This window comes from Budorcas taxicolor, chromosome 1, assembly GCF_023091745.1.
Source record: "Budorcas taxicolor isolate Tak-1 chromosome 1, Takin1.1, whole genome shotgun sequence".
Taxonomy (NCBI): domain Eukaryota; kingdom Metazoa; phylum Chordata; class Mammalia; order Artiodactyla; family Bovidae; genus Budorcas; species Budorcas taxicolor.
The window spans coordinates 118,358,318-118,377,804 of NC_068910.1; the positions used below are offsets into that span (position 1 = coordinate 118,358,318).

The window sequence follows — 19,487 nt, forward strand, 5'->3', positions numbered from 1 at the left end:
TTGCTTTTATTTGCAGGAAGCGCTGAATGCCATTTTTCTGTCTGGGCAATTCTAGCCTTCTTGGGCTTAGCTCTGACTATATCGCTGATCTTCAACATTTTCCACTATGTGGAAAAGCAGCGACAAGGTAAGACATTGAGAAATAGCCATATGATATCTGCTTAAATGGAGACAGTGTCACTGGAAAACCTGTAGAATAAGATAACTTTATAGAATGTTATTCATACTATGTTTTTATCTATAGAAAATCTATTTGATACTTTTTTTTCACTCTGCTGCTGCTGCTGCTGCTGCTGCTAAGTCGCTTCAGTCGTGTCCGACTCTGTGTGACCCCATAGACAGCAGCCCACCAGGGTCCCCCATCCCTGGGATTCTCCAGGCAGGAACACTGGAGTGGGTTGCCATTTCCTTCTCCAATGCATGAAAGTGAAAAGTGAAAGTGAAGTCACTGAGTCATGTCCAACTCTCAGTGACCCCATGGACTGCAGCCTACCAGGCTCCTCCATCCATGGGATTTTCCAGGCAAGAGTACTGGAGTGGGATGCCATTTTCACCCTGAGGGTTTGCTTAAGCATGTATTCATGTTAGAAATGTAAACAGAGTCCCAATTTTAGCTCTTTAAGGTTCCACTCAAGTCTACTCAAGCTTCTCAGTATTATTCAGGGCCTCTAAAGTGCAGCAGGCTTCGATGGAGGATCAGAAGGGAATGGAAAAGCGATAGATTGAATCACAGTCTTGTTATCAAACACTCCCAGGGTCAGCCACCGACAGCCTCTCTTTTCAATAAACTGGGCAGAAGTTTTCACCATGTGGCTTTCACCCTCTTGTGCCATGATTGAATTAGGGTGATGCCTAGTAAGTGGCACAGCATTTGGCACACAGTAGACACTCAGCGTAGGTATGTATGTTGAATACAAGGATGGGTGGATGGAGGAATAAAGGTTCAGCTATTTCTAAGTGCTCTTAATATTCTAGAACCAAAAAACTCTTGGAAGTGGGACATTTAAGTGATAAACAGAAAATGTAAATAAAGTTTCTTTAAACAGATGAAAATAAATAAAACAAAGTTAACAAAATCGAGTTAGACACGTGTTCAAGAAAAAGTACATGAAGCTAATTTGGAACCATGGTCAGTTTCCAGGGAGTCTCCTGCATTGGCAGGCATGTTCTGTACCACTAGAGCTACCTGGGAAGCCCACTTTCAACCATGTAGTCCCTTATTTCAGCCCTATGACTGCATTGAATTATGGTGAATATTAATGTGTAGAATCACTTTTCATTAACATGATAAGATCAGGACTGGTCTAATTTTACTGATCTATTACTGCTGCCCCAAAAGTATTTGGCTGTGCTTGTCTGTTACAACACGATGTGAATAGGTTTTCCAGTTCTCATTTTTGATTGTGCGTTGGAATTTATTAATGCATGCTGCTGCTGCTGCTGCTAAGTCGCTTCAGTCGTGTCCTACTCTGTGCAACCCTTTAGACGGCAGCCCACCAGGCTCCCCCGTCCCTGGGATTCTCCAGGCAAGAACACTGGAGTGGGTTGCCATTTCCTTCTCCAATGCATGAAAGTGAAAAGTGAAAGTGAAGTTGCTCAGTCATGTCCGACTTAGCAACCCCATGGACTGCAGCCTACCAGGCTCCTCCGTCCATGGGATTTTCCAGGAAAGAGTACTGGATATTCGTACCATTTTCCCACCATACAAACTTTTTTTGGGAGTTGTTTATGATGATTAGTTGGCCATGGTTAAAAGACAGTTGCCTAAACTTAAAAAAAAAAAAAAAAGCAGGTTTTTTAAAAGACAGACTTTTTTCCCCTTATAACTGCACAATCCCTTATCACCTCCGGCATGCTATAAATGACTCTTGCCTAAAATCAGCAGAGTGGGAAAGGGCACTTAAAAAAAACAGGCAATTGTAAATTACATTAATGTACTTTAAACAGTCAATTTTGGCTCCCTCAATTGTTTTTAAAATCATGACTTTTGAAATCAAGGTGACTCTGCTACTATTTACCTGAGAGATCTTGTTAAAGTAACGTAACTTCTGAGTTTCAGATTTTGTATCTCCAAAGTGTAGGAAATACTATCTAGACCGCGGGGTTCTGTGAGAAGTACGTAGTCTCCTTAGCACAGTCCTGGGGATTTAGTAGGTGGGTCCTGCACAAGGCACAGCCCACGCCACCGTTCTGTGGCTCTGGTCCTTCCTTCCACAAATGTTTGCCAAAGTTTTACTATGGCTTCATGTTACCCCTTGTTTTATTCGGGTATAGTTGCTTTACAATGTTGTGTTGGTTTCTGCTGTGCAGTGAAGTGAGTTGGCTACGTGCTGTGCTGTGCTTAGTTGCTCAGTCATGTCCGGCTCTTTGTAACCTCATGGATTGTAGCCTGCCAGGCTCCTCTGTCCATAGGGATCCCCCAGGCAAGAATACTGGAGTGGGTAGCTATGCCCTTGTCTAGGGGATCTTCCCAACCCAGGGATCAAAGCCAGGTCTCCCTCATTGTAGGCAGATTCTTTACCAGCTGAGTGAGAATCATTTATGTGTGTACATATATCCCCTCCCTCTTGGACCTCCCATCCCTCTAGTTCAACACAGAGCGCTGAGCTGAGCTCTCTGTGCTACAGGCAGCTTCCCACGTGCAGATATGTCGATGCTACTCTGTCAGTACTTCCTACCCTCTCCCTCCCCTCCTGTGCCCACACATCCATTCTCTCTATCTGCGTATCTATTCCTGCCCTACAAATGGGTTCTTCTGTACCATTTTTGTAGTTTCCACATTACATGCTAATATGATATTGTTCTCTTCCTGACTTTCTTCATTCCGTATGACAGGTTAGGTCCATCTACATCTCTACAAATGACCTAATTTCATTCCTTTTCATGACTGAGTAATATTCCATTGTAGATGTGTACCACATCTCTTTATCCATTCCTCTGTTCAGTGAACATTTGTTTCTCTGGCTTCGTCACCCCTCCCACCATCCCAGAACTCTCCAGCTTTCATCCCAATTCCTTCCCTGTCTCTTATTTAACATGTCTGCACAATAACCTGAGTTTTAGTGATAACAGTTTGTTCAAATCACATACAGGTTCATTCTAGAGAATTTTCTGTAGGCTTCGTAGAATTCCTTCTAAATATCAACCTGCCTCAAATTTATTTATTTGAGCAGTAAAGAGCTAAAGACTTCTGGAATGTGTCCCTCTTCTGTATCCGCACCAACTCCTTCATGGTGATTTTATGCTTGCCGGTGTGAGCCCAGTGTGCCGCCCTGCTGCAGACCCTTTATCTCCCTTTCTAAGGACGGTGAGAGAGAGACCCTGGGGATGGGGAGAAACAGACACCTAGAGGGAGGGGAGTGGAGCCATGCCAGAGTATCCCAATCCTGCCACAGGCCCCTGGTGCTCAGGCTCCTCAACGCAGCAGTGCCCCATCGCTTCCAGCCAAGGACTCTGCACCCTCCCAAGGTCTGAGCCAGGTCCAGACTGTCTGGCTACTCCGGGCAGGATGAGGTTTTCGGAAGGGGAGTCCCAAGTTTCAGCACAGGGTCAAGTTTACACATGTGTGTTACCGCACACCATTATGTGCACCTTCCCATTCTCAGATACCCTCTTTCTCCCACACCTGCTCCACAATCCCTTAGACCTGCAATCTGCTAGAAATTATGGTACCACCCTCTTCCACCAGGGCTTGGGCAGGGGTTGAGTCATAGGCAGGCTCACCCTTGAGCTCATGGACCCAGGAAAAACAAAAGACTTTGTTTTGACTTTACTCGATCTTCACTCTTCAGGAGGAGCACATTACCCTGGGTCTTGCACTTTACTGGTGTGCAGATCTAAGATTAACCTTGGAACACTGTTTGTGGATGTTCTTATCCCATCTCCCCCTTTTCTCTCTGTAGCCCATTCTCAGCCACTGCGGTATTACTAATGATCACCATCCTTTCTACTTCACATGAGCAAAGAACACTATCTTTCTTTCTTATTCAGAGATTCCAAGTGGATTTGGGATTAGTCCTGCAAATTGTTTGATTCCTTGGCAGTCAACCTGAGGACTCTCCCTGACTTGTTTCTCCTGGACAGACAGACTATCAGTGATTCTATCCTATTTAGCCAGCTTTTCTGTCCCTTGGTCTGTGTACACAATGCTCCTACATCTGGCCTCATGTAACTTTTATTTCTACATCTTTGTGCTATTCTTTGCAGCTAAGAAACTTACAAGATATGACTCCACCTTGGTGAACAGTTAGTGAATAAGTTTTTCTGGTTGTATTAAATAGCTTGCAAAAGAAAATCTCTATTCCAGCAACAATGCAGTATCTACAAATTCAATCAGATAGACAAGATAAGCCTCTCCTTGATGTTTTCTGTAGCAGGCAGGGCTCCGTAGAAGCTTTGAAATGGAGTTCTCCCTTCCCCCCAAGTAAATCTTTCATTTTTATGTGATTCTTTGTCCAAATATGTTCTTTAGGAGGATCACATTTATTTCTCTTTCTAATAGGAAGGCATCCACTTTTTCCTCCTTTAAGCCTAAAAAATATTCTTTAACCTTTCTTCTATGTTTTGAGAAGGATAAACAACTGTATGGTTTGCTCATACATCAAAGTCCTATCAGTGTATCTCCTATTTGCTAGAAAATTACGGCACATATTTCACACTAAAGACATATCATAAAATTTGTATTATGGAGTTTAAGCCATGTACTCTTTGTTTCTTATTGTTCTGTATTGTACATGGAAGGGTGAACACCACAATAGGGAAAACAAAAGCAAATGTCAGCTCGCACCCTTTCAACCATGAACCTGACCACAGCGTTGATATCTGAATCACAGGAGAGGATTATGAAAACTCACCCAGCTTTTCTCAAACTGAGCCTTGCAAACATACCTGCTTTATAATAAAATAAAAAATGTGTTTTATTAAATATAACAGAAATGTTTAAGTAGCTTTTAAATCATGTCATTTATTTTCAAATAAACCAATACACTTATGACAGGGCAAGCTCTTTTCAGGAGTCTGAACTTACTGATCTTTTTCCTTTGCTATAACCTCTAAACCTTTGATTGTAGTACCCCTATTTAAAGAGATCATATTCTATCACACTTCTTATGATAAGCATTGTAAGACTAAAAGGGCATAAGTACTGATGGTCTCGCTTCAGATTATACATCTAAATTTTAAGAGTAGTGTGGTATGGTGACCTTGAACTTTTAATGTTTCCTTTCAGGGTGCTTCTTCAGTATGATTTGTTCTGATGTACCAAGCCCTTTACCCATTACTTATTTTCTTCTTCACACTGTTTTAGTTTCCTTTCTCTTTCCTTTTTCACACAAAACTTTTTGGTCTAAATCTTTGTTTTGCTTTTCTCTGCTGCTAATATATTGAACTACATTTTCCTTCTAGAGACCTATCCTTCTTACATATTACAGCAGTGTATTTTCCAGGCACCATCATTTATGCTCTAAACACCTCCAGTTGGAAAACCCACATCATCTTTACGAAGTATTAGTCAGTTTGGAGAAACATTTTTACTCCACACTTATTTCTTTTCCTTGTACTATCACTACTTTTGTTTAGTTTTAATCTTTTCTTTGAATTTACTGCTCAGTTGATGACAATCTTCTTCCTAAAAGAAGATTTCATCTCAAATCAGGATTTATTTATAAGTCTTCAAAATAGCATTTAAATTATATTCTATCAGCTACTTTTCAGCTAATCCATTTCATCTGAAAACTTCCCAAATTCATTAAATGTGACTTGTTACAGGATGTGGACTTAGAATGTCTGATATTGATAACCAACTTTGTCATTTTCTAAAATGTTTTTATATAAATCACCTCATTTATCTCCCACATCTACTCCATGATTTAGGCATTATTAACCCTACTGATACATCAAGAATGAGTTCTACAATGATTTGCTTTTTCTTCTGCAATGAAATACATTGAAGAGCTGGTACCCAAATCCAGTTCTGATTCTTAACCCTGAAGACATCAAGCTACAGTTTGACTAAATTCTTGTGTATGCACTTTAATTTCAGACAAATTTGAATAATAATGGCCTGAGTATAAACATGTACTTCATATAAAAAGAAATCGATCCATACTTTATATCTTCCAGTTAACAATTTTCTAGTCTATATTAACTAATTTTTATTCCTATGCCTATTGAACTTATTCACATTTTCTCAAGCTTTCTCATTTTGTTGGGCTTCCAGCTTGTGGGTACTGTGCAGCAGTAGACTTCTCCGGGCTTCTCCCAGCATCCGTGTTACATTCATATTCGCAAGACTAATCTGAAGGTACATCTTTCAGATACAGTCCATGGTAAGACATTTACTGTGGGCTAAAGATGCATATTTGTGACAGATCCCAAATAGGTTACATTCACCACTTCTGGTCGCATAGCTGCTTGATGTTTGTGATTTGCAAAAAATTCCCACATTTGGTCTTTCACAGAATTCTTCCAAATATATTGCCGTGTGGCATGTCTAGTTTACCCTCCAAATGGTGATTTTAATAATTTGAAACATTATTGAATAATATTTCTTTAACATTTAATGACCTCTCTGGATAATAACTTTGTCATACATAAATCTAACTAAAAATAATTTTGGTAGTTGTTTGGTGACTTGTTCAATTATTTGGAAATGTTAGTTAGTTTACTACCAACATACAGTTGTCTCTGAGTCACTGTCAGATAGATAATACTAGGTTCACTTTCATATGACAGCCTTTGTAAGATTTTGATTTTGATTTTGATTTAATGCCAGATTAATAACATGCAATCAAAATATAATAAATATCACATTATATATATCTATCCAGTTAAAAGAAATTTTATTGATGATCATATAATACAGGTTTATTTTTATCTTAATTATTAAAATTGAACTCTGAATTTCTCTTAATTTCTGCCAGTTATTGCCTTTCTAAAATTTTCTTGAAACTTTTACCATTTTTGAATATATATATCTAATTTAAAGTAAACGTATTGCTTTTCATTTGCCTTTGAACCACCACATCTGATTTTCAACAGTGGGTACTTTGAGATTTCACACATAATTTTTTCTTGAATTTATAATCTTACATCAAATCTCTGGTCCAACTTGGTTTTGCAGACCTGCTTACTGTTTTGTTTAAAAGCTATTCTACTGTTTTGATTAACTTTAGAGACTGCATTGTCAACCTTTTCTGAATTTCCTCTCCTAGAACCCTTTTCTCTTCTTACCTCTCTATTTGTACCATGTGGATGAAATGGAATCATAAACAAAGGAAGTTCCTGAACACCTTTTTTATGTGATTGTCACACACCAAGAAAAGTTAACTGAGCACTCCAAAATTAGATAAGTTAAATAGAAGTGTCTTCTAGGGACTTTTTTGTTTGTTTGTTTTTTGATAAGGAAGAAAAGCCTATTCAAATCTGCAAGGGCAAAGAGGGCAATTTGTCAGTAAGAAGCAGAGGTGTTTCGTGGAACCTGAAGGCAGAAAAGTACAGCTGTGCCCCACAACAGACTGGAACCACAGAATAGACAGGCACAGGGTTCCCCTGGTCTCAGCTTGGTGTTTTCCATGCATAAAGTGGCCACTCACTTGAGCTCTGCGTAGTTTCCAAGCTGTACTATGTTTGCATTCCAGATTACCAAGAGAGAATGTGATTAGCCCAAATCAGAGGATATCTTTACCCCTAAGTGAAAGTTAAGTGGCTTGATTAAAGATGTTAACTGACATTGAGACTAAGCTCCTCTCAGAACATGCTCTAAAAGGTTTAACACATGTCAAATTTTCTCTTAATTTGTCTATTTTGAATATCTTTCAGAAAAAATATGCGCATACTCTGATGACTACTTTCCCAGGTACGTAGAAAATAAGTGATGGATTATGATTCCCAAATAATATGGAAAGTAACTAGTGTTATATTGCTTTATAAGTTTGACTTAGGAATGTTTCACTTGGGTTAAAACAAAAAATGAGTTTTAATTACTTTTACTTCCATCTGAAGATTAGTAGTTATAACATCATCTACCCTAGTTATTTACTGTCCCTGAGTCAATGAGAGAGCTGGATGAAGGACAAAAAAACTAATCTGGTATCTACAGAATCATCGTTAATTTTGGAAGAAGATATCCTAGATTAAGATTCAGTTCAGACTGTAAGAATGTAGAATAATTAAATATAGAATTGTGTGGCTCTTAAGAATTCAAGGTGGAAGGAAATCTGGCAATATCTAATACAATTTAATACATGTATTCACATACACAAGAATGCTTTGTGCTGTGCCATTTTAAGGGTATTGCCAATAAATAACTCTAAATAATATACAGTTATAGATGTAACATACCTTAATCTCTTATATTTATTAAGCAAGTTGCAGATAAATTTGTGCAATACTTTTTTAAGAAAAGTTTTATGATGTCACAGTAAAGAAGTTTCATTTTCTTAGACAGTATATTCTGACCCAAGTGTATCATTAAATTGGAAATTTCTCTTTTGGGACAAAAAAATCTAAATATAGAAAGTTTTCTAGAGGATTCTTTAAGACCTTTTTGAAATGGTAAACTGAAAGGTTGAAAATGCCTTTCAAAAACATAAAGCTTTCTCATTAGTATAGGGTAACACTGTAAACTTTTATTGTCCTCTGAAAAGGTCCTTAGCCCTGGGATTTCTTTGGAAGGAATGATGCTGAAGCTGAAACTCCAGTACTTTGGCCACCTCATGCGAAGAGTTGACTCATTGGAAAAGACTCTGATGCTGAGAGGGATTGGGGGCAGGAGGAGAAGGGGACGACAGAGGATGAGATGGCTGGATGGCATCACTGACTCAATGGATGTGAGTCTGAGTGAACTCTGGGAGTTGGTGTTGGACAGGGAGGCCTGGTGTGCTGCGATTCATGGGGTCGCAAAGAGTCAGACATGACTGAGCGACTGAACTGAACTGAAAAAGGTCCTTTAAAAAATTATTCTCCTTGTGGAAATGTCTGGAAGATTCAGATCTGGGCTACAGGCAGACCCACACAATAAAGAAAATTTATATTTCATGATTATTTTTAACATTACATTTTACAACATGAGATAATTTAAGTCATTAGTTCATATCAAGAGTGATTTGCTGATTCAGTTACAACAAAAAAATGTGACAAAAAGAATCCTACATAGCCATGCAGAACTTAATCTGACAATTGATTTTATACTCTTTACTTGAAAGGTAGTTAAGATGCATTGTTATAGAAAGTAATATGATACAATCATTCTACCAAAGACGGGACTGGTGGTTTTTGAATTAGGATGATAAGAAATCAGAAAGGAAAATTGGTAAAATACCCATCTCAAAACAAGCAAGCTCTTGGCTGCAGGGAAAATTCAGAAAAAAGGCTGATTCTTTTATAACATTCATTCTTTCAATAAATATTCATTTAACAAATAAGCATTTGTTAGACAAGAGAGATACAAAGATGAAAATATGTGGATCCCTCCAAAAAGGATTTAATAATCTGTTATCAACTGTAATAAATCTCCATTTGGGCAGAATTTGAATATACAATGCAGATTGTATCTATAAAGAGGCTATCTTATTAATTCACAAGTTTATGTATATACTTCACAGCTTGTCTATTTCTCTGATTATGTAGTTTGGAAGCCAAAGTCACCTTTATAGGAGAGCATGGAGGCTTCAGGGAAAAAACAAAAAACAAATGAACTATCTCCTGTCTTTAATATTAAGACATTAATATTAAAACAGCAAGTGGAAATAAGGGCTATCTTTCTTTCAGTTCAGTTGCTCAGTCGTGTCTGACTCTTTGCGACCCCACGGACTGTAACACGCCTGGCTTCCCTGTCCCTCACCAACACCCAGAGCTTGTTCAGACTCATGCCCATTGAGTTGGTGATGCCATCCAACCATCTCATCCTCTGCCCCCTTCTCCTCCCGCCTTCAGTCTTTCCCAGCATCAATCAGGGTCTTCTCCAATGAGTCAGTTCTTCACATCAGGTGGCCAAAGTATTGGAATTTCAGCTTCAGCATCAATCCTTCCAATGAATATGCAGGACTGGTTGGATCTCCTTGCAGTCCAAGGGACTCTCAACAGTCTTCTCCAATACCACAGTTCAGAAGCATCATTTCTTTGGCCCTCAGCTCTCTTTATAGTCCAAGTCTCACAGCCATACATGACTACTGAAAAAACCATAGCTTTGACTAGACAGACCTTTGTTGACAAAGTAATGTCTCTGTTTTTTAATATGCTGTCTAGGTTGGTCATAACTTTTCTTCCAAGGAGCAAGTGTCTTAATTTCATGGCTGTAGTCATCATGTAGAGTGATTTTGGAGCCCCCCAAAATAAAGGCTGTCACTGTTCCCATTGTTTCCCCATCTATTTGCCATGAGGTGATGGGACCAGATGCCATGATCTTAATTTTCTGAATGTTGAGTTTTAAGCCAACTTTTTCACTCTCCTCTTTGATTTTCATCAAGAGGCTCTTAGGTAGGATTTAGGTAGGTATCTTTCTTAGGTAGGGCTAGAACCGTGGATGTTTCCACAGTTCCTTACATGGTCTGAGGCCAGGAGAAGGGAGGCAAGCTCACCCCACCCTGGGTTCCCTGCTGCCCTGTCTCCCTGCTCCTTCTCAGCACTGGTTTAGGTGGGAAGCTATGCTGGAGGGGAAAGAAATTTGCCTCTCTGATCTTCTGCTCCTGGATTAGTAAGTCAGGAACATGATCACTTAAAGGACAGGAAAGTGTCTACATCTAATAGAAAGTTAAATACCCGCTTCCTGTTATTTATCCCAGGGTACTTTATTTTTCCTTTAAACATAATTCTGCACAATTCTTGTCTTATGATCTGTGTTAAGGGGATAATGCAGTGAGAATAACATGGGTTTGACATCCAAACAGTTCTGGATTTTAGTCAACTCTTGCAATTACTAGGTTTGTAATCTTGGGGAAATGAGCATTTCTAAAGTTGAATCATAACATAATACTACACTTGCAGAGAGTAGCTGGTTAAAAAAAAAAAAAAAAGCTGACTACTTTATAGGTCTAAATTAAGGTCTAAGAAAATACCCACCCATTTGGATTATTCAGTTCAGTTCAGTTCAGTCACTCAGTCGTGTCCGACTCTTTGCGACCCCATGAATCACAGCACGCCAGGCCTCCCTGTCCATCATCAACTCCTGGAGTTCACTTAGACTCACGTCCATCGAGTCCGTGATGCCATCCAGCCATCTCATCCTCGGTCGTCCCCTTCTCCTCCTGCCCCCAATCCCTCCCAGCATCAGAGTCTTTTCCAATGAGTCAACTCTTCGCATGAGGTGGCCAAAGTACTGGAGTTTCAGCTTCAGCATCATTCCTTCCAAAGAAATCCCAGGGCTGATCTCCTTCAGAATGGACTGGTTGGATCTCCTTGCAGTCCAAGGGACTCTCAAGAGTCTTCTCCAACACCACAGTTCAAAAGCATATTTACCCCTTAATTAAAGAAAGCAGTTCAGATAATTAGGAAAGCAGTTCAGATTTACATTAAGCTTTTTATAGCTCAGTTTTCAGAGTCTCTCTCAAGGACTTAGGACAAATTTCCAGCAACTTTTGCATGGTCTCCTCCTGCATGGCATTGAAAGGTGCTTTTATCACAAAACGTATCTCATCTCAGTTATTCTTCTACCTAAAATGATCTCTTGGATTTCTAGAGCTCTGCAGGTTGAGGACCCCGCTTCACTTCCCCTCTTTGCTGAATATACTGACCTGGTGCCCTGGAACAGACTTCAGTCTCAGCTGTCATCTCCACCTGTTCCCAGGGTTGAACATCCTAATGATAGTGGAACTCTTGGGTAGCCTTCCCTAGCATCAGATTTCCAAGTAGATACACAGAATAGGCCCTCACTATGATCACTGCTGCATTTGGAACCAAAACATCTCCATGTTCTCCAGCCTTCTGTTTGTTTTAATGTACAAGTAATCATAATCCAAACTCCAATCCTGTGTGAATGCAAGAAGTCACATCCCTTGCCCAAATCTTTGTGAGAATCTCCCAAAATAGACTTACAGGTTTCAAAAATCTCCTTCTTGATTGTCTTTGGGGCATGCCTAGCTCTATGTCACTGCTCTAGGTTTCTTTCCCATCTCTTTATAGTTCTTCAAGATAGCAGAACTTTCCAGCTTCCCTTCTCTCAAACTTTGAGAAAAAAAAAAAAAACAAAACACTTTTTAAGTGTCCTTTAAGTGCTCCAAAGCATTGGTGATACAGGCTTCTGTTTGACTTTATCTAAAATAAAAAGTGGGCATTATTAGAAGAGCACTTGAATACTGATCAAAATAAAAATTTAGTATTAGATGTCATATCTCTGAGACCCTATTAAAATATCTCCTCATAGGAAACACTACTGGTTCTTAGCTAACCCTAGCCGTACAAAAATTGCTAGGGTTTATGTTTTTCTCTTGGATCAAGTGTCTGTCTTTGATGTTTACTCATGCCACGTTCAGGAAACCTATACTCATGGTACAGTCCCTATCAAAGTAAAAATTTATTGAGGATATACAGAGGAACACATTGCTGCAGCAACTTCCCCTTTTCTCTCTTGCATCTTTTTTTTTTTTTTTTGGTCTCTTTGGTCTGATTCCCATCAGTATATAAAGAGACAGTAACACCTTACATCTTTAAGAAAAGAAAGACCCTCTTTATAGCAGGTTGTGTGCAGTCACCTCTTCATTGTTCTGTACTCTTTACAGGAAAACTTGGAAGTTCCATGTACATTCTGTCCATATTTGCTAGCTTCTCTTCCTCTTCTTTCTTGAAGCTACTCTATTCAATTCTCTGTCCTCCATAGTCCACTGACTCAGCTCTTGTCAGGGTCACCAGTGAAATATGTGTGGCAAATCTTAGTCTCCCCTGTGATCCATCTGCAGCATGACACATTGTCATTCTCTCCTTCTTGTGTGCGCGCTAAGTTGCTTTAGTCATGTCTGATTCTGTGCGACTCTATGGACTGGAGCCCACCAGGCTCCTCTGTCCATGCGATTCTCCAGGGAAGAAAACTGGAGTGAGTTGCCATGCCCTCCTCTAGGGGATCTTCCTGACCCAGGGATTGAACCCACACCTCTTAGGTATCCTGCACTGACAGGCGGGTTTACCACTAGTGCCAATTTTGAGACACTTGCTCATCCAGGCTCTGAGGCCCACCTCCATTTTAGCTTTCCTCCTCAATTACCTGGAGCTCCTTTTCCTTTGCTGGCTCCTGAACCATAGATGACAGAGTGCCCAGGGCTCATCTAGTGAACCCCTTCTCTATCTACACTCATGTCATTAGTAATTTCATCCTCTCTCATGGCTTTAAGTAACATTTATACACTGGGCAAAGCCCAAACTTTTATTTGCCTGTTCAGAAAAAGTGAAGTCAGTCATGTTCGACTCTTTGCGACCCCATGGACTGTAGCCTAGCAGGACCTCCATCCATGGGATTTTCCAGGCAAGAGTACTGGAGTGGGTTGCCATTTCCTTTTCCAGGGGATCTTCCTGACCTAAGGATTGAACCTGGGTCTCCCACATTGTAGGCAGACGCTTTACCATCTGAGCCACCAGGGAAGACTTTCAAATAAATATCTATTAAACAAATAAAGTTAAGCAAAACCAATGTCTGACAGACCCCTAAGCTTACTCTTTGCTCAATCTTTCAACTTTCCAGACCCTTAAAATAGTTTTATTTAGTTTTCCAGAAGTGTTTTTCATTTTTATTTGGATGTTGAAACCCACATTTATGTCTTAGAATTTGGAGGCTGAAAAGAACAACATAGGGAATAATTTAATATTTCTGTTTTTTAAATCAGGAAATTTAAACTTCAGGAATTTATGTTCAAATTCACCCAGGCAAAAGTAATGATTAAAAAAAATTGAACTCACTTATTTAATCTTAAATAATAAAGTAAGAGGCATTTTCTTTAAAAGGACTTCACAATAAAAATGATAAAATATGAATAAGAACTTTAAAAATAGAGACTAGAGAAAATTTATGTGAAAGTGGAAAATCTGAACCGTTAAGATTGAAAGCAAAAGAAGAGGGCAGCAGAGGATGAGATGGTTGGATGGTTGGATGAGATGGTTGATCACTGACTCAATGGACATGAGTTTCAGCAAACTCTGGGAGATGGTGAAGGAGAGGAAAGCCTGGCATGCTGCAGTCCATGGTGTTACAAAGAGCTGGGCATGACTCAGTGACTGAACAACACAATCACAATATTGTTTTAAATTTTGATGTGTCAGTAAATGTGCTAATTGGTTAGAGGATCATTTCAGACATGTTGAGAACAATAGAGAACCTGATCTGGCCCAAAACTCAGAGGTGCACTAGCCTCTGGGCATATTTATTAATTTACTCTAAATAGTAATGTCTTCAACATAAACACTGCCAAACATTTGTGCTTGAAGTTTATTAGATATTTGCAATAGGCTGGAGCTATTTGGCATTGCCAAGTAAAAATATATTTATTAATTTATTGGTTAGACTGCTTCTTTATAATAGATTATTTGTGATGATTAATCATTTGAGACCTGCCTGCAGACACAGGCCACTGCATTATAAATCACGTCCTATTTTCTTCATAGGGAATGAAATGATGTTCATTTTTTGGACATGATTTATCATTTGCAGGTTGTATCTGCTATTCATGTGTGCTGGGAAAATGGATGGATTGTCTTATTAAAAATTCCTCACCTTTTGCTATTTTATTCTCTGCATAGCCAGAGAAAAACCATTAGCAGGGACTTAACTTTGTATCCCGATATAGTGAATTACCAATAGACAGAAAGGGTATGGACGAGTTTCTTTGTTATCAAATAAGGCAAATACATACCAGCAACTGGACTTTTCAAATAATATCATACAGGTATCATTTGATCTTTTTTTAAGGATGCATTCTTGATATTTAAGTATACTGTCTTCTTTCAGAAGCATGGGACTAATATAGGTGATATGCCTTGTGATTAGAGTTTTTCCCTTTGATGCAATTCCCTCCAGCGCTTGGTGATATATAATCTCAAAGTTAAAGCAGTTGCTGCTATTTGATGAAATGCCACTCACTGCCTAAAATGTTCTTCTGTTGCCAGCCTGCTATTGTTAAAGCTTGTCACCAGGGCCCTTGTCACTGCCTGCGACAATAGTAGTTGTCTACTGTAATCCTAATAGGATTATTCAGATGAAGCAATAAGGAAATTTAATCAGACATCAAGAGCAAATAATATTTAGAACTTTAGGGCCAGACTTGCATTATAATCCTATCACTGTCAGTTACTATGTGTCTTTTGGCAATTTGCCTCTATAGCTTGAAAATTCCTTATGTGCACAAAGGGGGAGTTTTGATAAATGAATCCCGTAGGGTTGTCCTGTGGGTTGAATGAGCACCGGCATAAAGAAAAGCTTTGACGTTTGCTATTTATTGCTGATATTACACATAAGGTTAGGGAAAATATGTTAATCTATCTGAAAAGTGGGAAATAATATTTCTGTAGAATTTCCCTGGGTTTTTTATATAATGTATGTAAAACAGCACAGTATTTGGATGTAATAGGTAATCAATCACTTTATTGCATCTGCCAGCCTAAGTCTACAATATTTCTCTGGCCTCTTATTTTTTAATCACTCTATATTTAGTAAACAGTGTTAGGGTCAGAGTGATATTCTTAGCAAGCAAACAGGAAGTACAGTGTATAGCTTCAGTTCAGTTCAGTTCAGTCACTCAGTCATGTCCAACTCTGCAACCCCATGAATCGCAGCACGCCAGGCGTCCCAGTCCATCACCAACTCCCGGAGTTCACTCAGACTCATGTCCATCGAGTCCGTGATGCCATCCAGCCATCTCATCCTCGGTCGTCCCCTTCTCCTCCTGCCCCCAATCCCTCCCAGCACGAGGGTCTTTTCCAATGAGTCAACTCTTCGCATGAGGTGGCCAAAGTACTGGAGTTTCAGCGTTAGCATCATTCCTTCCAATGAACACCCAGGACTGATCTCCTTTAGGATGGACTGGTTGGATCTCCTTGCAGTCCAAGGGACTCTCAAGAGTCTTCTCCAACACCACACTTCAAAAGCATCAATTCTTCGGCGCTCAGCTTTCTTCACAGTCCAACACTCACACCCATGCATGACCACAGGGAAAACCATAGCCTTGACTAGACAGACCTTTGTTGGCAAAGTAATATTTCTGCTTTTGAATATGCTATCTAGGTTGGTCATAACTTTTCTTCCAAGGAGTAAGCGTCTTTTAATTTCATGGCTGCAGTCACCATCTGCAGTGATTTTGTTTAGTGCACAGATAATCTAGGTTCTAGTCCCGGCTCTGCCATTTTCTGGCTCTGTGACCTTCAGCATATTATATAACCAATCTGTGCCTCAGGTTCCTCATCTATAAGGTGGGAATGCTATAGTGCCTGTCTGGTTAAATTATTGTGAGAAATATAAAAGAATGAATACATATAATGCACTTCAAGTAACTCCTGATACACAGTAAATGTTAAATAAGTATTTGCTATTATTTACTAAAAGAAGATCCAGAATATACTTTTCAAATTCATACATACACACATGCATGCACACTTGTATTTACTGACTCACTTGCATATCTACCTTAGGTGGTCAAGGCTGGATAAGAATGTGCAATAATTTACTCAATACTGAAAATACCTGAGAAATTAGATATGAACTATGTAGATTCTAACAAGGCAAATTATTTCCTTCTTATAGGGAAGATGAGTATGATCTCGAAGACACACCAATTTATGGTAACGTAGATAATGTGGCCTTAGGTAAGTTTTATTTTTCCAAAAATTAAATTTACCTATAAATCAATTACCCCCACATAATTTCACAAATAATTTGAGGTAGCTTATTTTTTGTCACAATCATATTTAAATATTTCAATGGTAACCATATATTTGAGTATATTTAGCATATCATTTATTACGTATTTTCAAAGCTGCATATTGTAAGCTGTATTGCAACATTCAGTGTGAATCAACATCCTGTTTTGCTATATTCTCTTTATTTCACTCTAGTTTGTAGTGAGAATACCGGAAGACTCAATTACCATGAATTCTGACACACACAGATTTCTATGAAATAAAGCTATTTCTAGAACAGAAGATTGCCCAGGGGAACAGTGCTTTATGCTCTGTATACAAAAGCGTATCTACAGTGAATAATTTGGAAAAAAGAACAGATTCTCTGGTTTCCTTTGTTTTAACTGGTTCTTTTAAAGTAGCGAATATAGGGTTACACTGATGACAAGCAGGGAAAGAGAAGAGCCAAACCATCAATGAGTGATGGGTTATACACTTTTTGTTCTTTTGTAATAAGTACTCTTCAATTCCCAGCATCCTTTATTCCTTGAAACGTTCTACTCCCCCACAGCTAAAAAACCCCTAAATGTCTCAAAACAAACAGCTGTGATCTGATCCCAGCCCTCTGATGAGAGAAGCCGTCAGACAAGGGCTACCAATTATTTCTATCCCTGCCCTGTAAGCACTTAATTCACGATTGGTGGAGGGTGGGTTGCTGCTGCTGCTAAGTCACTTCAGTCATGTCCAACTCTGCGTGACCCCATAGACGGCAGCCCACCAGGCTCCCCCGTCCCTGGGATTCTCCAGGCAAGAACACTGGAGTGGGTTGCCATTTCCTTCTCCAATGCATGAAAGTGAAAAGTGAAAGTGAAGTCGCTCAGTCGTGTCCGACCCTCAGCGACCCCATGGACTGCAGCCCTCCAGGCTCCTCTGTCCATGGGATTTTCCAGGCAGGAGTACTGGAGTGGGTAGGTGGGGTTAACTCCTGTTGACTGACGTCTCAAACAGATTCCCAGTAATGAATTACATTTATCTGAATATCTATATATCAAGACAGTAAGAAATCTCCTAAAGTTAAACACATGAGAATTTTATAGAAGTCAAGAATTTAAATAATCTTTGTCTCTCCCCACCCCCTGCCACCATTGTAAAGCATCTTTTAATCCTCTGCTCTCTGCGGAATCAAAACTATTTTTCAGGAATAGACTATTAAAGAATTTTTCTTCCTGTTTCCCTTTGCAGAATTGTGGTGCCCACTTATACTATTTGAAGATTTTATTTCTTTTGTGTCCTGGTAGCTCAAAGCCTACCATATCTGCAGGCTTCATGAGCAGTGAGCACAGGTGCATTCTGACTTAGTAATTCCACAGTAGGACTTAGGAACCTCCTATTTAACAAGCCTCCTGGGTGATTCTAATGCATATTTCCCATGGTTTACGCTTTGAGAAACATTACGGGCCAGTTCTCTACACTGCTTTTCAGAAAGGGTTGGAGCATTACAAAGTACCTTGTATTATAAACACATCTTTTCATCTATGGGGTCAAATTGGTGCAATCAACATTTCTGCAGTGTTACTCTCCATCCTACAAGTCATTAACTCTCCTTCCTCTCCCTTTTAAATAGAGTAGCTGGGGAAAGAAAGGTATGGATGACTCAGTAAGCATCCCCCACAGAAGGAAATAGGTTCATGCCTGCTGGCTGGTGGACATGGCCAAACCTCCCCAACAACTTAGTATCAGCCTTATATTCCCCACTGTATACCCCTCAAAACAGCCTGGATGAACTGTCCTGTCACTGATATGTGGGACAACAAACATAATCTAAAATATATTTTTTCAAAAATAGTATAGGGTTAAAAAGGCCTCTGAGTAAAATATCTTTCTTATGGAAAAAATTACCAAATTTTGGTCATCAATATATGTGCTCCGTGCTTTATGCCACCTGCACCATTTGTAATCATACTTAAATAGAAGGGCGCAGGCAAGCCTTTAACTCATAGGATCTCTGTAACATATAAATGGTAGTTTGAGCAGAGACTGTCATGTCCTGCGATGGTATAAAAAGAATAATAGCCAAGTGACCATCTTTTGTCTAGATGTTAATACTGTGGGGCAACAGGCTTCTCCACAGTCTGATCTGTAGAGAGCAGTTTGTACCTCCTTACCTTTGCACCGCCACAAAAATAGACTAATCAAGTGACTCCCAAGGGTTTCACATTTATGGCTAAGTGTTGTTTGGGCCATGTATTACGATTTGTGCCAGCATTTTTTAATTTTCCCATTGTAAACCTCTTTTCAACTCCCCAGAACCAGTGGATGAAAACTGCTATGAACAGATGAAAGCACGACCAGACAGATCTGTGAACAAACTGCAAGACGCCCCACCTTCGCAGGTAAGTTTTATTTCCTGTATCAAGGGCCAGATGCAGCCTGGGTCATGGCACATCTCCCTGTTTCAAGAGCATAAAGGCAGCATATTCTGATAAACATCAGAAGCAGCCTGTTAGAAATTTTGCATTCTGAACTGCTGTCAAATTCTAGCACCTAAGCTGTAATGAAAAACTCAGAAGGCAGATAAATAGTTTTCAGAGCCACACTTAAAGAGTCAAAATTGTGTACAACTACAAACGCAGTAGATTTCAAGGGAAAAGTGGATTCTCTTCCTAAATAATTAAGCT

At 39.4% G+C, this 19,487-nt stretch overlaps 1 protein-coding gene across 1 annotated transcript in view; it reads left to right on the forward strand.

Annotated features, from left to right (window-relative positions):
• LOC128052390 (T-cell receptor-associated transmembrane adapter 1) overlaps positions 1 to 19,487 on the forward strand; it is a 99,024-nt gene that overhangs the window by 73,500 nt on the left and 6,037 nt on the right. The window contains exons 2-5 of the mRNA XM_052644942.1: positions 17 to 127; positions 7,819 to 7,855; positions 16,715 to 16,776; positions 19,117 to 19,202. Of these exons, the coding sequence (XP_052500902.1) occupies positions 17 to 127; positions 7,819 to 7,855; positions 16,715 to 16,776; positions 19,117 to 19,202 (296 nt within the window). The remainder of the gene's footprint in view (positions 1 to 16; positions 128 to 7,818; positions 7,856 to 16,714; positions 16,777 to 19,116; positions 19,203 to 19,487) is intronic.